Source organism: Trachurus japonicus, chromosome 8 (genome assembly GCF_045865225.1).
Source record: "Trachurus japonicus isolate A0001 chromosome 8, Traja_1.0".
NCBI classification, from domain to species: Eukaryota; Metazoa; Chordata; class Actinopteri; order Carangiformes; family Carangidae; genus Trachurus; species Trachurus japonicus.
This window is the reverse complement of record NC_140914.1, coordinates 19,103,006-19,130,553: the sequence shown is the minus strand read 5'-3', so window position 1 is coordinate 19,130,553 and position 27,548 is coordinate 19,103,006. Positions and strand designations below refer to the sequence as shown.

Genomic DNA, 27,548 nt, shown 5'->3' with positions numbered 1-27,548 from the left:
TTTTCTAGATTGTGCAGTGACCTAAAATGTTGGGATAGCATGAAATATGTGAGTTTTTAGGGCACAAAATAACGTTTGCAATGATGCAAGTTATGTTTGATGGTCACAAAACATAATGAGGTATTCGTTGTGGAAGGGACATGGTAAAGTGAAATTCTTACCCTAGTAAAAAGACTTTTGCTGATATCTTTGGACTGGAGATGCTAAAACTCTTCAAATTTCCCACAACTAAAGAGGATGCTAATATGCATGTGCTGAGTAAAAATGGTGGCTCAGCCTTGCAGCGCGGGCAAGATATTAAGGGTGTTTCAACTGTACACATGTCTCAACTATACTCACTCCACCCTATTTTGTCTGTTGTAGTGGAGAGAACTGTTCCTTGCTCTCCTTCTCTACTATTACTTAATGATATTTCCTCTCTGAAACTAACAATAAATAATAGCTGTCTTCTGTTGGCTGGGCTTACAGCAGCTAAGAGGATGATAGCTTGCCGCTGGAAACCCCCACATGTAATGTCAATCAAGGAATGGCTGTCTTCATACAAGGACATTGCACAGCTAGAGTTTACCACTGCACGATTACATTCAGCTAAAACACAAAATATCAGTTGTTGGTCAAACTTGGTAAAAAAAAAAATGGGGTGGAAACGAAGACAACAAAGACAGTACACATGTTTCCCCACCGATTGTGGTTATTTTCATGCCTTATCAGTTGTCTGCAAAAACCCAATAAATAATTGATCAAAAAGAAACAAAAAAAACATGAGGTTTGAGGGGATTATTACAGTACTGTGGTGGAATTAACCTGACACTTTTACTCAGCTGTAGTAAATTATTATGAAATCCAAAGATGTTTTACAATGAAACCACCACAAACTCCCCAGTAATTATAGACAGATGCATCTTAAAATTAAAATGAAGATGTTGCACCAGACAGTTGACCAACAGACCAAAGACTTTATTGAAAAAAAGTGGCATTATGACTTTGGATTGAAGTAAGTATTAAAGGACAGTTTGAAGTATTTGAATTACTTGAATGAACTCTGTGTTTTGTGAAAAGAAAAATACAAGATAAGCAATTTTATGAACATGATTGAAAATCAAAGGAAAAGTTATCATAGAAAAAAAGCAGTATGCCTCAGCAGTTTGATCTACAGGTTGTTGAGGAAGTCTTCTCCAAATGAAAGCATATGTTTCAGTGCGCACAGTGTCAGAGCACTAACGCCATCATTTACTTCCAGTTCTGTACAGTAGTTCTTCACTAGAAAGATGCAGTTGTATGGGACGCCCACAATCATGTGGATTTTGTCGACCTAAATTTTGAAAAAAAATATTGTAGATCAGTCATTGTGTGGAGGCTAAAAGAGAGGAAGAATCATGCTAGAACACTGGAAAAAATGACTTTGGACTGGATAAAAACTAACCAGTTGCTTTAGGTGCTTGCTCTTGTAGGTATTCTTTATGTCTTTTTGGACCTCAGGACAGGCTTCATCAACTTTGGTGAGAATAACCAGTTGTGGGATCCCTGTACACCCAGAAATCGAAACAGTGTTTTAAACATGTGTTATGATTCATAAATTCCAATATGGCATTAGCACAAAGTATTATATGCTGTACTACACATAATACTGTAGTTTTTTAGTGATACCTCCTCTTACCCATGTCACTGGCTTCCAGTCTGATGTCTCTAATTTTCCTCACCATTTCATCACTCAACAGAGATACAGTATTGGCAGGAATAACGCAAACCAGAACGTGAACTCTGTCCTGCAGAGTGGGGTCTAAGTTGTAGTGCAGGTCACTGTCGTCCAGTGGATGTCCAGGCTTAAACTAGAAAATAATTAGAAGTTGCAAATGGTAGTAATCATTTAAAAGAGGAAACAAATGGCATTCAATGAGCAATGCATTTTTAAGTGGTCATATGTTAAACAGCAAAATAACTAATAACAATAGGACTGACTAATTTATAATAAAGATGAAATATTTGTCAGTGTTGTACCTCATAACCTTCTCTCACGTGTCCTCTCAAGGCCAACTTGACGTCTTCCACAGGAACTCCATTACTCTGTTGCTCAAGGCCCATGATGTCGTTGAAAATAAACGAATAATAGCTGTTTGGTCCTTCGCGGATTTTGTAAGTTTTGTACTGTAAAACAGAAGATGCAGTTATTTTTATCATATCAGCAAATACACTTAGCAGATTAATAAAAAGTGAAAAGATATTGCTTCGAGATAACATTTAAATGGACTAAATTCTGAGCTTCTGCTTGCTGCATGTAAATGAAAATGTGTTAATGAATCAATGTGAGTGACCAAAATGCAAATAACTTTATGTACACATTTACTCTGCCAGGACATGGGTCAATTAGTGACACAGCTAGTGCCTGCAAAGCAAAGGTCAATGCTTTTTGTAATGGAAGAGAACAAGGTAATTAAGTCCATAGCTCACAGTTTTAAAGTCCTGACAACATTTTGAATGAGTATAAAGAGAAAAAGTAAATTAAATTTGTTGTTCTTCCAAACTGGGTATAGTTTGAGGCTCAATATTACTTAAAGGTGCCATATGTAAGAATGTGACCAAAAACAGTTACTGCAGTCAAAGTCAAAATACAGCGATCTCATTTTTTCTCCCAGCCGTAGCAGCAGCTCAGTGGAAGCAGATGGAGGCTGAAATGCCACTGACGCTGCGTGACTGGGAGAGAGGGCTAGGTGGCGCAACATGCCAACACGTAAATTCAAAACATACACATGATTTGCAGTCTGCAAAAAAAGATTTTTAATGCGAATACTCTGGCTGTACTATTGTTGTTGGTGAGTTCATCATGTTATATGAACATTATTCCTGAGTCTCTGTGACATATTAGGAGGATTTTACGGCCAGTTGCTTTAGATTTCTTACTGTACCTTTAATTAAAGGAATAGTTCAAAAAATTCAGTCATTATTGACTCGCCCTCATGCTAATGAATACTCCGGAGTAGTTTTTTATTCCTCAAAGTGCATCTGGAGACCCGGGAGGCTGCTTATAGTCCAACTAAATCCTTATATGAGAGTCAATAGCGCCCGACAAAGTCCATAAAACTACACAAAAACCATGTAATATTCCTCCTCACTACTCCTGCACTCCAAGTGTCCTGAAGGGATATACTCCAGAGTTGACCCAAAACGATGTAATAAATTCAATACAGGACTGTTTAGGCTGTAAAAATGAATAAATGACGTCATTTCGGGTCAACTCTGGACTATATCCCTTCAGGACACTTTGCAGCGGACGAGCAGTAAAGAGGAGTATTACATGTTTTTTGTGTAGTTTTATGGACTTTGTTGAGCACTATTGACTCTCATACTAGGGACTAGGAACCCCCCTCCTGGGTCTCCAGCTGCACTTTGAGGAATAAAAAACTGCTCCGGAATCAGCATGAGGGTATAAGTCAATAATAACTCAATTTCATTTTTCGGTGAACTATTCCTTTAAATTGGCTTTGTTATTGGATATATCTGTTTGTGATCAGTTAAACCGAAAAATCGTTACTCACTTTCATAATTTTTTTTAATAGGTATTCTTAATCAATATATCATTTCATTGCAAAAAATCCTTTCATACTTTGCAGGTGAAGCTGGTCCCAGAGATTGCATCTGTCATAACTCGACTGCACACTCTGTTTTGTAAAACGCTGTCAACAGAGTTGAGGAAATTGGACTTGCCGGCACCGACCGGCCCATGGAGCAGGATTCTGAGTTGTTTGACTTCTTTGTTTTGAGGCTGATAAGACTTGACAAATTTGAGACTGGCATCATTATTCCTGTGAATTTAAGAAAAAATACATTAGAATGAAATACTATGTAGCCTTTATAATGCAAAAAACTGTGAGTGGTGCTTTGCTATTGCCTTAAAGGGATAGTTCAACATTTTGGCAAATTGGCCCATTGCCATAATCGCTATAGTCATAGCAGTAGGTTCGTTACCTTTAATTGTCGGTGTAAGCTATTTTTAGAACGGAGAAGTGGAGCGGCAGGCTGCTCAGGGCTATGCTATGGAGGCTAAGGGAATTTCTTGGTTTTCCTCATCAGACTCATCAAATACACAACCCAACAACTCCAAAACGCTTTCATGGACAAGTTGTGACCTGCACATTCACCACGCTATGAGATAATAATGAAACGTTACGAGACAGAGCCGTTTTAGAGGTAAATTCATGCAAAACCGCTGATGCGTGTTGCGTTCAGGGACAGTTTTTCAGCAAGCAGACTCTGTATTTACCTTGTATTTATCTCGAAAACGGCTCCGTTTCGTAACGTTCCATTATTATCTCATAGCGTGGTGAATGTGCAGGTCACAACTTGTCCATGAAAGCGTTTTGGAGTTTTGGGATTTTGTATTTGATGAGTTTGATGAGGGAAACCAAGAAATTCCAATAGCCTCCATAGCGTAGCCCTGAGCAGCTCACCGCTCCGCTCCTCCGTTCTAAAAATAGCTTACACCGACAAATAAAGGTGACGAACCTACTTCTATGACTATAGCGATTATGGCAATGGGCCAATTTGCCAAAATGTTGAACTATCCCTTTAAGCCTGTGTTGTAAATTAAGCCAGCAATACACCACATTGACATTGGCTTTTCCTTTAAATAAAGTTGATATATACTCATACTCACTCTAGCTTCCGCCAAGGTTGACTAAAAAGACCTGAAGGACAAATGACAAGTCAAAGTTGTACATTTTTGCAGAATTGCACAACCATTCTTTGTTTTCTGTAAATGTCTTAAAGAGAGTGAACGTGTGAAAGGTCAGGACTTACCTCCCATGGCTGTAAAATAAAATATATGACATTACTTATAGATTTAAATATAAATACCCCATGAAAGAATTTTGGTAATGCCTAAAAGCAAAATGTCAACATAACAAAAGAGTTGAAAGACAACAAATATCACTTCACTCTTTTTACACAGATAGGCCTACTGCAAAAACCAAAATGGCATTTAAGAATGTTAAGGTATGTGGTATTTGGAAAAAGTACCATGCAAATAATAGAAAATGTAGTTAATGTTTCAGTAAACAATCAAACAGCTAAAGTGGCTGGTAAAGAAGCCACTCATAAGAAAATGTAAATATATGAAAGTTGTCTATATTTTTTAAAAAGTAGCCCTGACTTCTTAAATAATGAAGACTCTGGAGAGACCAGCAGAGCTGGTGGAGGCTGTGGTTAACTGGCGGGTGGGGTGTACGCTGGACACCACCCTGGTGACCCCCAACACCGTCTACACAGGACTCTCACGGGTCAAAGGAGCAGCTGCAGTAACAGGCTCATATATATATGTACATCATATTATTTTAGGTTAGCTGCTGGACAATTAATCCTAGGGATGAATAAAGTATTTTCTCTTCTATTCTACTCTACTCCGTGTTAGTAGCTACTGATACAAATCTTTGTACACAGTGAAATCATGGAGAGTATATCAGGTAAGTATTCACATACTGTCAAAAATAAAATGGAACTAAATAATTCAGAATATTTAGTAATTTAATGCTTTCAAAGGAAACACTGCAAGTAGGCCTACTTAAGGCAAGATGAGTGATTAGCCTACTATTTTTCAATAATGGGGGCCGTGTCCACAAAACAAGCTCTTTGCACTGACACTCACAGTAGCCTACTTGGAGAGCTCTCTCTCTTGTCAAAATGCTGCTGATAACTCAGTTATAAAACGCGTCCTTTGACCCTTCGTGTTCCTGCCTTGTTAATGTAAACAGGTGTAATATATAGCGACAGCTTTCGACATGGACCCTGAGGTAGGTCTATAGTACAAACGAGTGTGTGGGTGCATGATATAAACCCAGCCATGTCCCCGATCGTGCCGTTGTCAGTAACGTATGTCCCGCCCCTTCTTGATGTTGATTTGTCAGTGTGGGAAAAGTGACATTGACGAACGCTGAAAAGTTCTAAAAGTTTAACAGATTTCAGCTCGAAGCTCCCTGAGCGAGGCGAGAAAAGCGGTCACTGCCAAGAGTGTTTTTTTTGTTTGTTTTTTTTTCCCCGTTGTGGACGCCGAACTTCATAGGACCTGTATAAAGTAGACGCTGCATCCGGCCCCTAACTGTGATTATTAGAGATTCTCACCTCAAAGCTGGAAGTCTGGAAACAAAGTGGTGTTAGAAGTAATGGTGTTCAGGCTTGAATGTCTGGTCCTCCTTCCCAGCCAACTGTCCGTGCAGTAGCTCCTCATGTGGGTTGAAAAGTGATTGGATATCCTTTCACTTTCACTCTTTCCACCTGTTTCTTTTAACCCTTGTGTTGTCTGAGGGTCAAAAATGACCCGGCCAGCAGAAAAAAACACTAAAAGACATTTGATGACTTTTCCTAAAGTGACCCCACCAATAGGGAAAGTAAAACTTTGTACTTGTTTATATTTCCATTAAAGCTGTAAGCTACACCAACAGGATACAGGTTGTCTTGGGGTCATACACAGATGAGTAAATTTCATTTAATAACACCTCATTATCCTGTTCTTTATTGTGTTTTAGAGGGACGTCCAAAATTAAAATTGAGTATTTTAGGATGTTTTCCCTTCTGCTTTTGGCTTCTTCTTCTTCTTCTTTTTTTTTTTTTTTACTCCTTTCATGTCATCTTCCTCACTTTGATCTGTCATGGCTAGTTACACACACTTGCACAACCATACACACTTGTAGATTCTCTTTTTCTCTATTTGTGGGGGTAACAACATTGATCATTACTGTATGTGGCAGCATTTGAGCTTGCTCCTGAGGCTTCCAGGTCAGAGTCCACAACTATAGAAGTGGCAGATAATTGGCGGTGATGACAAAGCAACACAGAGACCAATAATTAAGCAAATTGTACTTGGTAGTTCTCTAATTGTATTCATCAGTGTCCTGTTCTCTCATTAGAGACACTGTGAACTCTCATCTGCACCATCATGCTGAGATCCAGGCTGAATTTGAAGAGTGATGATGAGATACGCTGCTTTTTTAACATATTAGTATCAATGTAAGGCCTCAGTTCATTGTGCTGCATTTGTCAGGCAAAAGGCAAGATGTCGAGGTCGCCGTACAGTGTGTGTTAATTGTGATTCCTTCAGGTTTTTGACATTTTGAGTTGTGCACATTTTCACGTAACACATTTAGGTGCATTCAATCCCTGAAAATATTTGGGTTAGTATATCACAGTAATTAGCTATATATAGCAATAAAAAGGACAACATATAGCTGGAAGAAATAAAGGTTTAACTCAGATTGAAAAAAAACACATCTTTATTAAAGTGTATTTTTCAAGGATGATTGAGTCATCTGTATGGGCTGTTTCTAATGCTTCTGTTGGGTTTTTGTCTAGGGACTGAACTATAATAGTTGTGTTACTTAAACTTCATATAGTCTCAACTAGTTTTTTACTTTAATGAACTGTTGTAGAAATTCTCATGAGTGAGCAGTATTTCCTTTAAGATGACCTTGATCATAGAATTTACCAGAACCCAGGTTAAAATGTACTGTGCAGAGAAAGTTAGTTAGTTATGAGGCAGGATTTTTTTTTTCAGTAAAGAATGCATAAACAGAGACCACCATGAATTAATCAACATGGCATCTGAATAAAATCAATTCAGGACGAAGAGTGGAGGCAACCAAAGTGCTTTTGTTTTGTTTTGTCTGTGGATAATGGATAATGGAATTTAGTTTACGCGGATGACACTATTTTGTATTGCATTTCTGACTCTGTACACTCTGCTATTCAAGCTCTTCAGCACTGTTTCACTGACTTACAAGTTGCTCTCAATAATCACAAACTGGTTCTTAATGCAGGTAAAACAAAATTTATGCTCTTCACTAAATCAAAAAATATCACTTACAATATGCAAATCATCTCCACAATTAATGGTACAGCTATTGAAAGAGTTTCTGAATATAAATATCTTGGACTTTGGATCGACGACAAAATCACCTTCGAACATCATGTATCTAATCTGGTCATTAAATTAAGACAAAAAATAGGCTTTTTTTACAGAAACAAATCATCATTTCCTTTTCACTGCAGGAAGAAACTTATTGAAGCAACTTTTATGTCAGTTTTAGATTATGGAGACATCATATACAGGCATGCATCAGCTACAACTTTAAATCCACTTGACACCGTCTATCACTCAGCCCTGAGGTTCATTACTGGCGACAGCTACAACACTCATCACTGTGACCTGTATTCCAAAGTTGGATGGCCCTCACTATCTAACAGGCGTGATCGACACTGGATTTTATTTATTTTTAAAGCTCTTACTGGTCTCTTACCATCCTATATTAACTCACTAGTATCTTTCAATACAGGTCTCTATCGCACACGCTCAAAAGACTGGCTCACACTGCAGGTTCCCTCAGTTAACACCGAACTTGGAAAGACCAGCTTCTCTTACTGTGCACCTACAACCTGGAACACTCTGCAGAATCATTTGAAACTTACCTCACTTTTATCAATGGGACAATTTAAAGCCATAACTACCTCTTATTTTACCTCTAACTGCTCGTGCTTTTAACTATGTTTCAATTTATATTCTGGTATTCTGTTATGTTTTTGTATGTTTCAAATGTCTTGTCTTCTGTCCTTGTGTGTTTTATGTTTCATCTCGGCTATATTGTAAATGAGGTTACTCCTGAATATATCTCCGAGTTTAAATAAAGGATTGAATGAGTTAAAGCAGAAGTAAGCGGAATGTTAATATAAGTCTTAAATAGTTATATCTTCCGACAGCAATCACTTATATAGAGTGTTTGGTCTGAAACACGGGTCTGTCAGTCACTCTGCTCTGCTGTAAGCCGAGGAGAAAACTTTCCTTGTATCCTACAACCTTTATCCAATGAGGAGAGAGAACGACATAAAGGGGCGGTCCTCTCTGTGTGTGCAGCCAAGGGATGCGCGTGAATGTGGTGACGTAGGGACGAGGGCGGGCATTGCTAACTCCATCTGCTGACAAGAAGTTAGCCAAAACGACCAGATCGCTTACTTCTGCTTTAAAGACCCACTCCTGTGAAAATCGTGTTTTTTGAGCTTTTCACATGTTCCTTTGGCATTTTTCTTGTGTTAGAGCACATATCAGCAGAAAAGGAAGTGCAAAATTGCATTTCTGAGTTTTTCTGCCTTCAAACTGCTGTGAACCAATGGCAGACGCAAACTGGCAGTTTCAGGGAGACTGGAGCTGACGTGTCACAGCTCCAGGGGAGGGCACTAGTGCTACAAGCTCCCGCCCCGCTCTGCATCTGGCTCAGAGGTGAAAGGCTTGGCAGCTCGGTGTAGCTGTCAAGGTATAACAGGTATAGCTCACCTGGTAGAGCAGCTTGCACCGTGAGCAAGGACCACGCTCCAGTCTGGGATCAAATCCCAGTGTGGAGCTTTACGCTAAATGCGCTGAATCTGTAATTGTACAATTAGTCCATGAGCCAGACCACCAATCGCAATCGAAAGGGTGGGCAAATTTTTGTTGCTATTTTATTATTCCTATATATGTCCATATTATTAATTGGTATGATAACCTTTGCACAAGAGTAGCTTAACAATATTTATCATGCATTCACTATTTTGACCATAAAAATACCATATACACCAATTATGGCCATTCTCCGATGTTGCACATTTCATAATTTGTGTGCCACTACTGATGATTTTTGCAGTTGCAGAAAGGCCCTGCAGATAATATTTGTTTGCACCACTAGTTGGCGCTAATTCCACTGGGTGCATGAGGGAGCGAGGGGGAAAACAGCTTTAATACTGCTGTTAGCAGGAAGTAGCAGAGGACTTTTGTGAAATCATATTATACAGGGAACATTTTTAATGGTTTATATATACATCCAAGGTTAAGAAGGCTAAGATGTAGTGAGTAAAGATGACATTAACATTATAGCATGTTACATCCATAGGTTTAGGGTTATTTAGGGGGAACTGGGGCATTGTTCATTAGGCTGACTGCAGAGACGAAGAAACTGTTCTCATGGTGTGAGGTCCTGGTCCGGATGGACCAGAGCCTTTTGCCAGAGGGGTGGGACTGGAAGAGTTTGTGTCCAGGGTGAGAGGGGTCAGCAGCAATTCTGGCTCTGGTCTCCGGGTCCTGGAGATGTACAGCTCTTGAAGAGATGGGAGGCTGCAGTCGATCGTCCTCTGGGCAGAGTGAATGACACGCTGCAGTTTGGCCTTGTCTCTGGCAGGAGCTGCAGCACACCAGACTGTCATGGAGGATGTGAAGATGGATTCAATGGTGGCAGTGTAGAAGTTCACCAGCATCTTCACAGGAAGGTGAAACTTCTTCAGCTGCAGCAGGAAGTATAGCCTATCCTCTGCTGAGGCTTCTTGGTGAGGGAGCTGATGTTCTGCTCCCATTTGAGCTCCTGGGAGATGGTGGTGCCCAGGAAGCAGAAGGACTCAACCAGGGTCGCTGTAGAGTCACAGAGGATGACAGGGGGGATGGCAGCTTGGTCCTTTCTGAAGTCCACTATCATCTCCACTGTCTTCAGAGCGTTCAGCTCCAGGTTGTTCATGCTGCACCATGACACCAGACGGTCCATCTCGCTCCTGTAGGCCGACTCGTCCCCATCAGATATGAGGCCGATGAGGGTGGTGTCAGCAAATTTCAGGAGCTTGACAGACTGGTGTCCAGATGTGCAGCTGTTGGTGTACAGGGAGAACAGCAGAGGAGAAATCCCTTGAGGGGATCCAGTGCTGATGGTCTGGGTGTCAGAGACATGCTTCCCCAGCCTCACCAACTGCCGTCTGTCTGTCAGGAAGTCCGTAATCCACCTGCACATGGAGTCAGGCACATTAAGCTGGGAGAGCTTGTCACGGAGCAGAGCTGGGATGATCGTATTGAAGGCAGAGCTGAAGTCCACAAACAGTATCCTGGCGTAGGATCCTGGGGAGTCCAGGTGCTGGAGGATGAAGTGGGCCATGTTTACAGCATCATCTACAGATCTGTTGGCTCTGTAGGTGAACTGTAATGTAAGGTGGGTCAAGACGAGGCACTCAAAAGTCTTCATGACCACAGAAGTCAGAGCAACGGGTCTGTAGTCATTAAGGCCTGTGAGCCTTGTCTTTTTGGGAACTGGAGCAATGGCTGAGGCCTTGAAGCAAGCTGGCACATGACAGTTCTCCAGTGAGGTGTTAAAAATGTGTGTGAACACCGGAGACAGCTGATTGGCTCAGTGCTTCAGGGTGGAGGGGGAGACTTATACTCCTTTCCCACTGGCCAAAAAACCCGTTTAAACCCAGAAACAATCGGCTTTTAGTGGCAGAGAGAAAGGCGCACCGACCCGCGTCAACCCGGGACATCTGTCTGACTACCCATTTCTCCGACCATGCATTTCTTTATTTTTGCGTCCATTAGTCCGACCTCCCATTTCTCCGACTTAAGTAGCCCTAACCCTCAACCTTACCCTAAACCTAACCTTAACACCGTAGCACTTTTGGGCAGTCGGACTGATGTATGCTCCCCCGTCGACCCGCGTCAAATGACTCGGCAAGAGACGCGGGTTAAAATCGCCTTAAATCGGCCCGGCTCTGATCGGCTTGCAGTGGGAACACCAGACCCGGCTCAACCTGCTAATTTATATGACATTGGGCGTTACGTGACGCCACATCATCGCACCAGTCGCGTCTCACGTAGGCTACCAAAACAAAACTCTGCTTGCATTCAAGACTGGGATTTGATCAAAAGATCAAAGAACACTGAACAAAAAAGACTGAAAAAAAAGAAGCGACAGTCTGTTTAACTGACATGTTGTGCCGCAGACGTGCATCATAAGGCGGCCGCGGCAGACTCGCTGTCCTCCGTGGCGGGTGGCTGGGGCATGACACGGTGTTTCTCACACTGCGAATAAAAGCGGGGCGACTAGTTTATGCGGGGGTTAGACAGACAGACCCGGCTCATTTTGGTCAATGGGAAAGGAGCCAAATGCCGATTGTTAGCGGGTCGACCCACATTTAAAAAACCTGCGTTGACCCGCTGATTTTAGTAGGAACATGGCTAGAGTTTGGGCCTGCAGCTTTGCAGGGGTTCAGCCGTTTAAACAGTCTCTTCACCTCTCCTTCTTTGATTTGATTTGATTTGTATGATGGAGAGAGGCGTGAGAGGTGTGGGGGAGGGTGGCACTGGGGTGTGGGGCTGTGTAGGTGATCCAGGTGTGGAGGAGCTGTTGCTGATCGATAGCTGGTGGTCGGAGGTGTGGGGGATATCAGGTCTGTCCCATTGTCTTTCTAAGCGGCAGTAGAACTCGTTAAGGCTGTTGGCCAGGCGTAGGTCGTTGACAGAGGGACACTTGAAATACTGTACTGACAGTATGCTCCTCATTATTTGTGACAGGAGGAGCAAGCTCTTTAGTTGATTTTAATTATGTAAAAAAAATATTTGTTTGTTCTTGTTATTGCATGAAAAGTAAAACACTCTAAAAACGTTGGCTATTTCATGTGTATGTTCTAATTTTTATCACATTTTGATTCACATATTCCTGAGGTGAGTCTATTATTATTAATAGTAGGGTCTTGATAAAAGGGAAAAACATCCTTGAAGTGATTTAGGCACCCTGAGTGGTCAACAAACAGCATAATACCGAACAAGCGCTATACACAGTTTTCAAGTTTCCACTCTACCGGTCCACCTATTCAACACAAGATAACCACCACTAAGCTACCTGTTTGCAATGGTTATCATGCCAAACTGTTCACTAGAGATGTCTACCAAGTCAAAAAAACAAACTAGAAATTGCCCACCCGTTCGATTGCGGGAGGCCAATTTTGGGGTCTTGGCTCATGGACTAAATGTCCAGCTGTCAGCAAGTGGGGGGTGGGGTGCGAGGAGGTGGCTAGGCGGGTGCAAAGCAGCGCAGTCTCCACCCACCCCCCAGAGGTGCATTGCTAATGTGCATGGCAAATGAGCTGGTTTTAAAATGACCAAAAAGGGTCGCGGGAGTGGGACTTTAAGTATAAAAAATGTTTACTTTTATTAAGTAGACCATCTGGCTTTCAAAAGAAAGTGAATAGCGTGGAGATTTAGTGAGGAGCAAATTTAATTTAAAGCTGAAACAGAAGAGAATCATGTCAGTACTGACTCAGTCCAACAACACCTTCATGTTATCTTTTCAGGAAGTAAGAGACAGTTTATTTGTTACACGTAAAGACCAGCCAGGTTTTCAGGAACTTAAAGCCCCAGCATGGAGCGTTTAACTGGATACGCAAAAGTCTCTGGTTTCTGCTGATGTGTCTCTGTTACCTACAACAGCAAATGAGCCCGTCAGTGAGAAGATACGCTATTTCTAAGTAGTCTAATTCTATACCTCTGGAAGGGATGGTCAGGTCGGACCACTGACACGAACGATACGAACAGATACATTACGCTGCTAAAAAAAAAAGCAAGTCCCGTCTTCTTTCTGACGTTTCCAAAACGAATCTACAAATCTATTTTGTTTTAATTTTGTTTTATCATTATTGTATGATTACTTTGTTGTGGGTGGGTGATTTTATAATTTTAAGTCAAATTTTATTTCTCACGTGGTTTTATTATGTTGTTGCCAGGAAATTGTATTTGACCACCTGTTTTATTTCTGTTGTTATTGTACAGCACCTTGTAACTTGTTTTTGAAAGGTGCTATATAAATAAAGTTATTATTATTGTTGGGGTTATCCCAACTATAAGAAAATGTATTTAAGATTTATTATGATGCCTCACAAAGGGGGCACCATTTATGTTGTGCTCTAGCACAACTAAAGAGAAAGTGTAATTATGTCTCGCACGGGGAAACCATTTAATGTTGTGCTCTAACACAACTTATAGGTAATTTATTAAGATTATTTAGATGCCTCACAATGGAAGCACCATTTATGTTGGGGTTATACCAACTATAAGTAAAGTTATTATTAAGAGGGTTATTGGCTATCAAATTAGTAAAATATCAATACCAAAATATTAATAATTACTATAAAAATTATTAATGGGATTTAATTTTATTAAATCCACCTCGGGGCACCAGACAGCCAATGTACCAAAGTCAGTCTCATAAGGGTGTGCTAACTATTAATATAGAACCTTGTTTAATGATTAAATTAATAATTATAAACAAATTAACATTATCAATAGCTGCAAAGTTGAAGGATTTAGAAGTTCTACTGCGTAGAGGTTGGCATACTCACTATTGTACAACATTAACAGACAAGTAAAGTTTCAAGGAAGTTTATTGGACACATCTAGAAAACGGAATAACAAAACATGGAACTAAGACAAGCTACATACACTATGTATACGTGTGTGTGTGTGTGTGTTGGTGTGTGTGTGTGTGTGTTGGTGAGAGTGTGACTAAGTGTGAATGACCATGTGTCTGTGAGGTGTGAAGTGTGACCTCAGACAATGGAAAAGATGGAGGATGGTTGCCTTGTCCTGAGACAAAGGGGGTTACAACCAAATGGCCTCCAAGATGGCCTCTAAGACCAACCACATGTGATGTGGGGGAGGTGAACAAAGGTGTGTCCTTTGTTCAACGCTCAAGTTGCATGTTAAACATAGGTTCACTAAATATGAGACTATAGCTGACAACGACAAAGCAACAACAACAAAGCTCAAGTATTTTAACTGATTTCAATCAATACATACATTGGCATGGTTGAAGTACTCTATGCTTATTCAAGGTGCAAGGTAATCCTCCTAACTAGGCCCAGTTACGTTACCAAGTCACATGAAGGTGAGAAGATCCGGTGCTGGTGGGGATTCCTGCGGTTGCAGGGTTTTGCCGGTCCTGTTGCGGTTTGTCAAGTCCAGTGATTGTGTCTTTGTCCAGTGAACTACAGCCGTCCTGGCTGAGTAGTTTGAGTTCCGTTGAGGAGAGTCCTTCTCCTTGCAGAGTTGGTTGCTTTGTTTTGTGGCTCCGTAGCTCAACTAGCAGAGCTTGCGTCGTGTTAGCTGGTTCCTTTTCTTTAATCCGTTGGTAGGCACTTGCGGCGCTACCAGTGGAGGTATCATTGGAGAGCTGTAGCAGTAGCTCCAGGTGAGGAGCTGAGGGGAGCGGCAGCTCCTGCTGAAGAGCGGGGAAGAGAAGAGGGCGAAGAGAGAGAGAAGAGAAGGACACTTCTCCTTTTATATGGCCTGTGACCTCACCGGTCCTGGGGCCATACCTGACCAATGGTGGGTCAGTAGTGGAGGTTTCACACCTAGGTGTGAAGAGGTGAAGGACGCTGGGAGGCTGAGTTCAGAGGGTTTCCTTTGTTTGGGAGACAAAGGAGGCCATGTGGTCAGGTCCTCCAATTTGAATGGGCTGAGTCCCAACATCCCCCCTTTGGTCTCAGGATCCCACGTGATGTGTGATCCTGTGAGCACCATAGTCATTAGTCCATTCAAAATGATATCTGGGCAGTTCACAAACCAACTGGGCATTTGGTTTCTATCTATCTTGACTAAGCATAGACAGACTACAGAACAAAATCCACTTACATACAGAATGAAACATAACACACAACAAATAACATCTTCTAGTTATTCATCAGTGTAAATGATGGAATGTGGGTGTTAGTGATGCTATGGTGAGAAAGGTGAATGACATGTCATGATAGGTGTAAATACAATGTCATTAATAAGATACTGCAGAGGAGTCGATCCAAGATTACTTGCAGAAATCACAGTGATGGCTGAATCAAATCAGAATTTGCTGCTGTTGCTAACAAAACCATGCTGAGCTCTAACTGTAAGAAAATCAAGGAATCCTGCACTAGTACTTGTTTGACTGTCTGTGGTGTGAGGAGGAAGCTCTGGAGCTTTTGTGTCTTTGGTGTTTCCTCACACCTGGCTCAGGGCTGTAACGCTCCTGGTAGCTGGAGACAGAGAGGCATTCAGAAGCACTGTCACTATCTGAAAGGTGCTGACCATGTTTTACACTGTGGTCAGAGATGATGGGGCTATCATCTGATTGCTCATAGTTTTGGGCCACAATTTGAGCATAAGGCTTCCTGCAGCTTCTACTGTGTGAATGCCTATCTCTATGCAGCTGGTGGACAGGGCGGTTGCACTCGGTGTCTGGACGTGGCCGACTGTCACCCCCCTTTGGCGTGTTGCGAGGGAGTCGTCTTGAGCTTGCAGGTCTGTGTGACACCTGCATGTTTGAGCTGCTGGGCTCAGTTGTTTTCCCCTGTGTCTTGAAAGAGACTAGAGTTTCCCAGGTCACATATGTCATCTTCCGAACTTCATGCATTGAGAGCTCACCCTTCCTTGTCATGAGTGCAACCTGCATGTATATTGAGGGGTGAAGATTTTTCACAAACATAGACTTAAAAAGGGGGCTTTCCTCCAAGCCTGGTGCATTCTTTCCTTGAAAATATGCATGTCTGAAACGTTTGTAAAAGTTTCTGGGGTGCTCAAGACGGGAGTGTTTAATTTGAGAAGCTGCAACTATTCCTGAGACCTCATCAACAGGGGAAGAAAACTCATCTAACAGTGCTTGACAAAGATCATGGTAGTTGTCTCTGACTCTGGGAGGAAGTGACTGCATGAACTTGTGAACAGCTTTTGAGCTGGTTTTCCACACAAGTTTGACTTTCTCCCTGTGGGTAGCGCTTGGTAAGTCAACTAGGCTGTGGTCTAGTTCACTGAGGTAATCATCAATGTTATGATTACCATTGTCAGGATCAAAGAATTGTAAGTCCTTAGCTAGGAACTCAAGCACTTCAAGGCGGGGATACTGGGTGGTCCTGTCAGATGAAGGCGAGACTAAGCTATCCTGGACATCTACCGCCTGTGCTCTGGGTCTTACAGGTGGGAAGACAGGGACTGAACCCCTGTCATCCCTCTCCTGGTGTTGCAGGGAAGAGGATGAACAGTCCTGAAATGCTCTAGTCCCCCCTTTGGAGGGCTGAGCACGGGTGAAAGCATAGTTAACTGGCTGAGAATGAGGTGCAGTATATACACTAGATGATACGCTACATGTCTCCTCACTATCTACGTGAGGAAGATGGGAAGCCAGGTGGCTGTTACCTCTGCACCTTAGTGGAGGTTGGGGAGCTGACTTAGTTCCCAAGGACTTCAGGTCAGGTGGGAAATGTCCCCATCTGCATGGGGAAGGAGTTAACCTTCCTCCAAGGGAGGAGTGTGAATCAGAGTAACCTGAATCACTTTGTCTGAAAGACTGTGGAGAGTCAAACCGTTCTGACCTAAGTTTAAACAACTCCTCCTTCTGTGAGCAGAGATCTAACTCTGCTGAGTGCAAGCTTTCTAGGTAACGTAAGGCTTTGTGATTTGCTGTCTTCACTTCTTGAAGTAGACTAGCATTTTGCACTCTTAGGGACTCTACCTCTTGTTCCAGAGTTGCTTTGGTCTGAGCAGAAAGACTGGCCTGTCTGTGGCAGATCAGAAGCATACATCGTAACAACGGGCCCTTGGATGCTCTCTGAGCATCCCATCTGTCATTAAGTAGCAAGTCCAATTCTTTCCTACACTCACTGAGATTCAACTTGTTGATGAGTTCAGAGTAGCCGGGGTTTAGGCTCTGAGCCAGGGCAGACATGAACTGCTCTACAGAGGGGTTCTCCATTGTTACTCTGAGAGTTGAGATTAAGCAAATCTGAGAAACCTATAAAGCAAAGCAAATTGTTTGCAGTGGTGTTGCTTGGCAGACACCTTGTAGTGTAGCTTTGGCTACGCACTACTCCAGTGGTTTCTTACAGTAACTCAAGCTGGGAGTGACAGCAAGGTACAAAACTTCACAGGGCTGGCAGCACACTGTGGCTCTATCTTCAAGCTCTATTCTTAATCAGGTTGAAATGCATGGCAGTGACAACCGGTACAAGCTCTCTAGGTTACACAGGGCCGGCGGCACGCTGTGTCTTAAAGTTAAGGGTAAGGGGAGCACTTAGCTTAACAACCAATTTTGACAGAACAAAGTAGCATTGAATACATGGTATTCAAATGCGGGACAGGAATTCTTAAAGTTCCTACAGAGAAGACTCAACTGGAAAGACTAGCAACAGTCGCAAATTCTTGATGCAGCACAATGGGCTTAATTCTCAAAAGAGTTTTAGCAAAACTCAGGAATAAATCAAAATTCAGCACAATTCACCTTCTGCATGTAAAGTCAGATGTCTACTCGTGTAGCAGACTCTGTTTTATGTGAACTTTTGGTTAGTTCAGTTTTGGATTTCACTTTCAGTAATGTCCAAACTTTTGCTCAAAATTAATATTGTACAAATGTGAATAAATGCCAACAGTACACAGCCTCACACGGGGCACCATTTATGTTGGGGTTATCCCAACTATAAGAAAATGTATTTAAGATTTATTATGATGCCTCACAAAGGGGGCACCATTTATGTTGTGCTCTAGCACAACTAAAGAGAAAGTGTAATTATGTCTCGCACGGGGAAACCATTTAATGTTGTGCTCTAACACAACTTATAGGTAATTTATTAAGATTATTTAGATGCCTCACAATGGAAGCACCATTTATGTTGGGGTTATACCAACTATAAGTAAAGTTATTATTAAGAGGGTTATTGGCTATCAAATTAGTAAAATATCAATACCAAAATATTAATAATTACTATAAAAATTATTAATGGGATTTAATTTTATTAAATCCACCTCGGGGCACCAGACAGCCAATGTACCAAAGTCAGTCTCATAAGGGTGTGCTAACTATTAATATAGAACCTTGTTTAATGATTAAATTAATAATTATAAACAAATTAACATTATCAATAGCTGCAAAGTTGAAGGATTTAGAAGTTCTACTGCGTAGAGGTTGGCATACTCACTATTGTACAACATTAACAGACAAGTAAAGTTTCAAGGAAGTTTATTGGACACATCTAGAAAACGGAATAACAAAACATGGAACTAAGACAAGCTACATACACTATGTATACGTGTGTGTGTGTGTGTGTTGGTGTGTGTGTGTGTGTGTTGGTGAGAGTGTGACTAAGTGTGAATGACCATGTGTCTGTGAGGTGTGAAGTGTGACCTCAGACAATGGAAAAGATGGAGGATGGTTGCCTTGTCCTGAGACAAAGGGGGTTACAACCAAATGGCCTCCAAGATGGCCTCTAAGACCAACCACATGTGATGTGGGGGAGGTGAACAAAGGTGTGTCCTTTGTTCAACGCTCAAGTTGCATGTTAAACATAGGTTCACTAAATATGAGACTATAGCTGACAACGACAAAGCAACAACAACAAAGCTCAAGTATTTTAACTGATTTCAATCAATACATACATTGGCATGGTTGAAGTACTCTATGCTTATTCAAGGTGCAAGGTAATCCTCCTAACTAGGCCCAGTTACGTTACCAAGTCACATGAAGGTGAGAAGATCCGGTGCTGGTGGGGATTCCTGCGGTTGCAGGGTTTTGCCGGTCCTGTTGCGGTTTGTCAAGTCCAGTGATTGTGTCTTTGTCCAGTGAACTACAGCCGTCCTGGCTGAGTAGTTTGAGTTCCGTTGAGGAGAGTCCTTCTCCTTGCAGAGTTGGTTGCTTTGTTTTGTGGCTCCGTAGCTCAACTAGCAGAGCTTGCGTCGTGTTAGCTGGTTCCTTTTCTTTAATCCGTTGGTAGGCACTTGCGGCGCTACCAGTGGAGGTATCATTGGAGAGCTGTAGCAGTAGCTCCAGGTGAGGAGCTGAGGGGAGCGGCAGCTCCTGCTGAAGAGCGGGGAAGAGAAGAGGGCGAAGAGAGAGAGAAGAGAAGGACACTTCTCCTTTTATATGGCCTGTGACCTCACCGGTCCTGGGGCCATACCTGACCAATGGTGGGTCAGTAGTGGAGGTTTCACACCTAGGTGTGAAGAGGTGAAGGACGCTGGGAGGCTGAGTTCAGAGGGTTTCCTTTGTTTGGGAGACAAAGGAGGCCATGTGGTCAGGTCCTCCAATTTGAATGGGCTGAGTCCCAACATTATTATATTATTACACGCGCCAGCCAGACAAACATCTTCACAACAGTGGGAAATGCAGTCTTCATTCCTGTCCAACACCACCACTTTCGTCCACAGGGGCTGCCAAATCCATAATTCAAACTTACATTAAAGTAAATAGGTTTCAGTAAAGTCATAAACTTAAGTTTATTTATTTTATTTTTATTTATTTAGGGGACAGTGCACATTTATGGACATTTCTGTAAATGTGTCAGTGTTAGCCAAAGGCTAATTTACAGCTCTAGTCCTCCGGCATGATGTTAAAAAGACCTGAGGCCATACACAAAACAATGACACAAAGGCCCTAATGCATAAAACAAGAATACAGGGGACACAAAGTTCGAAACCACCTTCATGTAGTCCACTGATTTGAATATTTATGTTTGTTTGTTTCACATTTATACTGTAGTTCTGGCATTTCTCCATGAAACGCAGGAACCGTTTAAGACCCTCTGGACTTTTTTGGCGCCGTAATCATTGTGCAACAGTTTTGATTGTTGCGTAATCGTTGTGCTGTAGATTTTATTGTACTGCTCTTGTCGTCGTCATTTTTTCTGGCTGTGTAGATGCTTTATACTCATGCTCCACTTCTGCTGTATTTTAAAAATGCAGCTTATTTTTCACTCTCAGTCAGGGTCACAAGAGTCACTATTCGGGTAAAAAGTGGCATTATGATGAAGGACAGTGTGAACTATGTGACTCATTTGAATGAGTTCTATTATTGTGAAAAGAAAAAAAACAGGAATTACTTTAATGAACATAACATAATTGAAAATAAAAGGAAAAGTTATCTAAAAACAAAGATCCATTTGTCTCAGCAGTTTGCAGGTCTACAGGTTGTTGAGGAAGTCTTCTCCAAAGGAAATCATCTGTTTCAGTGCACACAGTGTCAGAGCACTAACACCATCATTTACTTGGATTTCTGAACAGTAGTTCTTCACTAGAAAGATGCTGTTCACAGGAACGCCCAGCAGCATGTGGATTCTGTCTACCTAAATTTTGAATTGAAAAAAATACTATGGATCATTCATTGTACAGTGAGAGCAAGAGTCATGTTAAAACTGAAAAAAACAAACTTTCAATTTTTAAATCTATCCATTTCAGTCCTCAATTAAAATGTACCATTTCCTTAAGGTGCTTGCTCCTGTAGGTATTGTTTATATTTTCTTTGACTTCAGGACAGGCCTCATCAACTTTGGTGAGAATAACCAGTTGTGGAATCCCTGTAGATTCAGAGAATTAATCGGTATAGGGTACCACTTTAGCATTAATTACTGAATTCATCATTTACAACACATGAATACTCATTAGTATGTAATTAGTTTAAAATGTTTTACTCATCATTAATAAGTACTAACTGTACATACTAATGAGTATCCATGCATTATAAATGAAAAATTCAGTATTTATTAAAGCAGAAGTAAGCGATATTTTTGTGTTAATATAAGTCTTAAATAGGTGTATCTTCCGACAGCAATCACTTAGTGTTTGGACCGAAACACGGGTCTGTCAGTCACTCTGCTCTGAGCCGAGGAGAAAACTTTTCTTGTATCCTACAAGCTTTATCCAATGAGGAGAGAGAACAGCGTAAAGGGCTGTGTGTGCAGCCAAGGGATGCGCGTGAATGTGGTGACGTAGGGACGAGGACCAATAGATCCATGACGAGGGCGGGGACTGCTAACTCCATCGGCTGACAAGACGTTACCCAAAACGACCGGATCGCTTACTTCTGCTTTAACTAATGCTTAATAGTGTGTACTTATTATAAAGTGTTACCCAGTATAATAAACATCGTTCTCATTCACAAAATCCAATATGGCACCATTAGATCAGAGTACACTGTATTGTGAAGTCTGCTCTTACCCATGTTGCCAGCTGCCAGTCTGATGTCTCTCATCTTCTTCACAATATCATCACTGATTAGAGATACAGAGTTGGCAGGAATAACACAAACCAATACATGAACTTTGTCCTGCAGAGTGGGAGATGAATTGTAGTGTTGGTCACCCTCTTTCAGTGGGCGTCCAGGAATGAACTAGAAAATGATTTAAAAATTGGTGTAATGGTATTTGCAATGTTATTTCCTGATTACAGATAATATATAATAATGATAAAATATTGTTTAAAGTTCAAAGTGTTGTACCTCATAACCTTCTCTCACATGTCCTCTCAGGGCCAACTTGACATCTTCCACAGGGACTCCCTTGGTAGTCCGTTGCTCAAGACCCATGATGTCGTTAAAAATGAAAGAATAAGAGCTGTCTGGTTCTTTGTGGAATTTGTAAGTTTTGTACTGTAAAACAGAAGCTATAGTTAATTACATAATTACCAATAAAAAAAGAAAAGATATTGCATCTTCCAAGGAGGTGATAGGATTGCAATGGACTAAATTCTGAGCTTCTGCTTCTCTGGTCTGCATGTAAATGAACATGTGTTAATAGATCAGTGTGACTTACCTAAACATAATAAATCACTTTATATAATACTGTAGTCACTCTGCCAGGACAAGTATGGGTTTGGGCCAATGGTAGCTGCACAGACAGTGCCTACAAACGCAAGCCAAACCTTTTTCTTCGGTGAAGAAGATGAAGAAAAGCAAAGTGTATCTAATGAAGTTCAACAAAGTTTTACCCGCTTTCATTAAGTTTTTAAAGGTCCAGTGTGTAAAATGGGGGGAAAATCATGATATCCAGCATTCGGATTCTAGTTTGCAGCGCTCACTCGCTCGCTCACACTCACCCCTCCCGTCAACAAAGTGATGGTGGCATCCAAGGACAAAAAAACGTGTTTACCACGACTGGGAGTATTTCAGGAGCAAGGAGTGATGAGGTGAAGATCTAAACCTCTCTATGCTGTTTCCTCTCCTTTTTCTTTCCTTCCACTTTCTTCTTTCGTTGGTTTATTTGAACATGAAACTCGTGAATCGTGTACTCTCTGGCTGGATGGATTTTCCGTTTAGGCTGCCGTACAAGATGGTGACACTCTCTAAAGCAAGACCCTTGTAAAAACCCAAACTGATTTTATTTTATAGTGATTATACACTTATACAATATATATTCATGGGTAGTGCCAATAAACCTTGCCAAATAGCACTGGACCTTTAAGCATTCTTAATGAATTATGGATAATTTTATTTTGGCTGAATAATCACTACAATCAATAGTTGTTCATACTTTCTGTGAGAAGCTGGCCCCAGAAATTGCATCAGTCTGAGCTCGATTGCACACTCTGTTTTGTAAAACGCTGTCAACAGAGTTGATGAAACTGGACTTGCCGGCACCGACCGGCCCATGGAGCAGGATTCTGAGATGTTTGACGTCTTTGTTTCGAGGCTGATAAGATTCCACATAATCAAGATTGTTCCTGTTAAATGAAGAAATACATGAAAATAAAATACTGTGCAATTTTTTACGATGCACAATATTCTGATTGACTGATCTGATTCTGCTTTGTTATCACAAAAACAAGACTTAACTCAATCAAATGGCAAATGAATTTATGTATACCATAGTCATACTCACTCTGGGAGAACCCTCCAAGGCTCACTTAAAAGGGCTGAAGGACAAATGACAAACAGTCACACACAGGAAGGTAAAGATGTTTAATTGCACAATCATTTTGTGTTTTCTGGGAATGTTATTATTTGAGAAATTCCAATGTTTCCCCTATTTGGAATATTTTAGAAGTATGAAAGGTCAGGACTTACCTCCCATGGCTGTAAAATAAAATATATGACATTACTAAAATAATCTGCATAGGTTTAAATATATACAACTAGAAAGACAGCCCCCTAAAAACAACCCTGACATAGTGACAAGTGAGACAATTTAAAGGGACAACGAGGAGTTTTGGAAAGCGAAGTGTTTTCATGCTACATTTACCATGAGCCTCCGCGCGCATGGTGAAATTCTTTGACCGGCGCAAGACGGACGTCTTGCCAGGAATGTTTTCATTCATCATGAATTAAAGCAGAAGTAAGCGGAATGTTTGTGTTAAAGGTTCATGAGGCAAGAAATGCACATGCGTTTTAAGTTTTTTACTGCTAATGGGCGATGAAGCGTTAAAAACCAAAAAGAATGAGCCCACTCGCGTATCTCTCCGTTGCCTTGAACAGGCTGTGTGCTGCATAATGCGCTGCAATTCTGGGTCTGAATTTCCCGCGCTGTCCGCGGATGTGACGTCAAATGACGCTGCATGCGCGTCCTCGACAGCTTCGGCTTTCCAGCGCTTGCGACCAGCGGTCGGCGGATGTCTTGCAGCCTGAACAGTCATGTGAGCAGCGAATAGAGAGACGTCACTTTCTTACATTTTAATATTTTTTCATGCGAGAAAGTGACGGTTTAGATTCCCAATCTGTTGTCAGTTTATCCAAAAAACGTCTCACTGTAAGTAGGTTTGCTCCGACATTTTTCGGAGGAGTGCAGAGCCACACACACACACACACGCAGCAGCAGCAGCAGCAGCAGCAGCAGCAGCAGCAGCGGCGGCTCGTCACAGAGGCTGCAGCCGGGGAGCTGAGCTCATCGGCTGGGCAGCCTCTGTCCTCTGTCCTCCTAGAAAACGAGCCGAGTAACTTCCCCACAGGTTTTTAGAGGTTTTCTGCCGGCTGATTGAATTGTTTTTAGGAGATAAATGCTGGTCTCATTGATGAAATCTAACAATTGTGTCAGTCGCATTAGTTCATTTGAATGAAAAGTGAAGCTTCAGGTGTGTGTGAGCAACGTACAAAAATCACCATATTTAGGCTACTTCAATAAATAAATAAATAGTTTTACAATGAGCCGATTGATTCATCCGTGGTCGGTTTATCCAAACGACACCTGTAAGGAAATTCTCTGACGTGTTCGGAGTGCTGGTGCCACTCGGCTGCTCTAGTGGCTCTGCACTAGAGCAGCCGAGTGGCACCAGCGGCTCACAGAGGCGGCGGCCGGTGCTGACCTGATGCCGGGCGGTCAACCCCCCGGTGTCACGGTAAATTGAGCACTGTACAATGAGCGCGGCATGGCGCATTTACTGTTTATTAACAGCCAGGCGCGATGTGTGTGTGTGTGTGTGTGTGTCTGTGTGTGTGTGTGTGTGTGTGTCTGTGTCTGTGTCGTGAGACAGCAGGTAGAGGGGCTGACTGGCAGAGATGAGAGACAGTGAAGCTGTTCTTTTTTTCTGTGAGAGATTGCTGCAGCGGACCCAAACCAAACTGTGGCGGCTGATTAGTGGAAAACATTGGTATAGTAACGTTGTGCCGTTTCCAATTCAGCCACAGTGTCACTGTCACAGCATCAGCTGCTGCTGTGGAGAGTTGATGCGCGCTCCCGCACCAGCTTGGCTGATGGCTGCAGTAACCCTGACGGCCGCTACGGCCGTTGTATCGCTAGTGAGTTTTATTTCTTCATCTTGCCTCAAGCTCCTTTAATATACGTAAGTCTTAAATAGTTGTATCTTCCGACAGCAATCACTTATATAGAGTGTTTGGTCTGAAACACGGGTCTGTCAGTCACTCTGCTCTGCTGTAAGCCGAGGAGAAAACTTTCCTTGTATCCTACAACCTTTATCCAATGAGGAGAGAGAACGGCATAAAGGGGCGGTCCTCTCTGTGTGTGTAGCCAAGGGATGCGCGTGAATGTGGTGACGTAGGGACGAGGGCGGGGACTGCTAACTCCATCGGCTGACAAGAAGTTAGCCAAAACCACCGGATCGCTTACTTCTGCTTTACAGTCAGAGGTTTGAAGACAATCACATACCGTCGTAGTTCCGACCATAAACGGCGATTCAGCAACGTTATTCCCATGACCCACCGGGCAGCGTCCGCAAAACCGAAAGTAAAGAAACGCTGGTCGGCTCGCCCAGCATTTCCACCATTACCATTACAAACTCCTCGTTGTCCCTTTAAAAAAGACTTTTTGAGTTTTAAATATTGATTTCAATGTCTGTTCACTTTTCTTTCTTTCTTTCTTTCTTTCTTTCTTTCTTTCTTTCTTTCTTTCTTTCTTTCTTTCTTTCTTTCTTTCTGTCTTTGTTTCTAATCACAACCCAGCTTGCATTCATGAAGGGAAGTAATATAAACAATCTGATGAGAATTGGTTGATAATTTACTTGGCAGAGGTAATTAGAAAAGACAAAGTCACAAGGGCCAACTAAAAGAGGGGAACAAGGCAGAAGGTTATGTCTAGCAAATAACTGAATCAAACCTAACAACTCCACCTGAACAGAGAGCAATCACCAAAGAGACTCTAATAGAAAACAGGGGACAACTAAAAATACAGCACCCTCCTTTTTGTTAGATCCAATCATGTCAAGCTATTGCTGCCACATTTTACATTGTGTGAGGAGTTTAGTAATTAAGAATTTAACTACAAAGCAACATATTTTAAGGCAAAGTTAGAACAACCACAACCAGAACATTAATAACTGGCAGCATAGTGTTATTAGTAATATAGCTCACACACGCAGAGAGAAATACAGAATAAAAATCTGCACAACTCATAATCCATTACCTTACACTTGTAATATCACATACCTTCTCATTTTCATAATCATAATCCTCAATTTCCCCTCCTCTCAAATATTCCCATGAGAATAAGTTGAACAAGCAAAAAGTCTTACCTTTTTGTGCAAGGGCAACTGTCTCTGTAAAGTCACTGCCTGTTTACTACACTGTCATTCTCATAATGCCTCCTTCACTTTGTTCACATGTTTTCTTTGCAGTGTCACTCTCATCAAAAAGTAGGGTAATTGAGGTCCAAGGTCTAAATTTTGGACATGCCTCCATTTTTTATGACCCTTGCTCAACTGTGAATTTGTATGGGTCATTTCTCATGTTTTTGAAAGGACTGAACTGAAAGAGCTGTGTTCCTGCCTGTGTGTTTTAGTTTGTGGTTTTAGGTTTTAGTTTGCTGTGGTCGATATGCAAATTTGAGTTGAATTTGCATTATATTTGGTACAAAATAAACACATGAGCTGAATGTTTCCCACATGGGTTTTGACCTCAAGCATTGCTTCTACAAGTGATCAATGTGTTGTTGATTTCACATGCACATGCTCACATGATCACACTCAGAAGGATTGAATGTGATCAATGTCCAGAAAATATGATAGTTTTCTTTCTTTAATTGTTGTGTTAATTTAGGCAATGAACTGCAAAATGAATTCCCATGAGTAAGCAGCATTTCCTGTAGCATGATCTTGATCATGAAGAACAAGGTCAAAATGTGCTGTGCAGAGAAACAGTTAGTTGCTGGGCAGGACCTATGTGTGCTTCAACATAATGGATGGCACAGCTTTTAGATGCTACTGTATAAACCAGTAAGCTACTGACAGAAACTCATCAGCATGGGTCACTGAAACCAAGAGTAAGTCAATTTATTTATGCTACAGTACATTAAAAAGCCACACTTAAACCCAGGGATGAGTTCAAAAGCAGGAATCACACAGGAGATCAGATAAAAGTAAAAACAAACAAATAAAAGTTTGTTCCTGCAAAGCCAGAGGTCATGAGTGTGACAGACAAAAAAATGGCAAGAAAACAAAGCAAAGCAAAAAAAAAAAAATACAAATAAAACTCATCTGGGCCTTCCCAACATTGCTGTTTAGCTATATTTTGCCTTCCAAGAGACTGATTGTTTTATTAAAGGGATAGTTCAACCTAGAA

At 41.5% G+C, this 27,548-nt stretch overlaps 3 protein-coding genes across 3 annotated transcripts in view; all 3 read right to left on the bottom strand.

The window, feature by feature from the left end:
- Positions 1-27,548, bottom strand: part of LOC146983088 (interferon-induced protein 44-like) — a 38,512-nt gene that overhangs the window by 8,547 nt on the left and 2,417 nt on the right. The gene's annotated exons all lie outside the window — the stretch shown is intronic.
- Positions 1,151-17,537, bottom strand: LOC146983090 (interferon-induced protein 44-like). The gene is made up of 8 exons (XM_085785537.1): positions 17,447-17,537; positions 16,214-16,235; positions 15,730-15,825; positions 3,602-3,800; positions 1,999-2,145; positions 1,658-1,829; positions 1,424-1,524; positions 1,151-1,312 (listed from the first exon to the last, which is right to left on the bottom strand). Exons 1-8 carry the CDS (start codon positions 17,535-17,537, stop codon positions 1,151-1,153), a joined length of 990 nt encoding a protein of 329 aa, XP_085641663.1.
- Positions 20,716-23,628, bottom strand: LOC146983089 (interferon-induced protein 44-like). The gene is made up of 7 exons (XM_085784476.1): positions 23,607-23,628; positions 23,425-23,467; positions 23,077-23,266; positions 22,047-22,196; positions 21,767-21,938; positions 21,026-21,126; positions 20,716-20,895 (listed from the first exon to the last, which is right to left on the bottom strand). Exons 1-7 carry the CDS (start codon positions 23,614-23,616, stop codon positions 20,734-20,736), a joined length of 828 nt encoding a protein of 275 aa, XP_085640602.1. The 5' UTR covers positions 23,617-23,628; the 3' UTR covers positions 20,716-20,733.

Excerpts from the sequence above, each read along its gene's own strand:
- LOC146983090 (XM_085785537.1), bottom strand. The coding sequence starts at position 17,537 with ATGGAGAACCCCTCTGTAGAGCAGTTCATGTCTGCCCTGGCTCAGAGC. Across the intron at positions 2,146-3,601 it reads GGACCAGCTTCACCTGCAAA|TACAAAACTTACAAAATCCG; the intron begins GTATGAAAGGAT and ends TCTGTTTTACAG. Across the intron at positions 1,313-1,423 it reads GCAAGCACCTAAAGCAACTG|GTCGACAAAATCCACATGAT; the intron begins GTTAGTTTTTAT and ends TTCAAAATTTAG.
- LOC146983089 (XM_085784476.1), bottom strand. Across the intron at positions 23,267-23,424 it reads CCTTGGAGGGTTCTCCCAGA|GAACAATCTTGATTATGTGG; the intron begins GTGAGTATGACT and ends TTCATTTAACAG. Across the intron at positions 20,896-21,025 it reads GCAAGCACCTTAAGGAAATG|GTAGACAGAATCCACATGCT; the intron begins GTACATTTTAAT and ends TTCAAAATTTAG.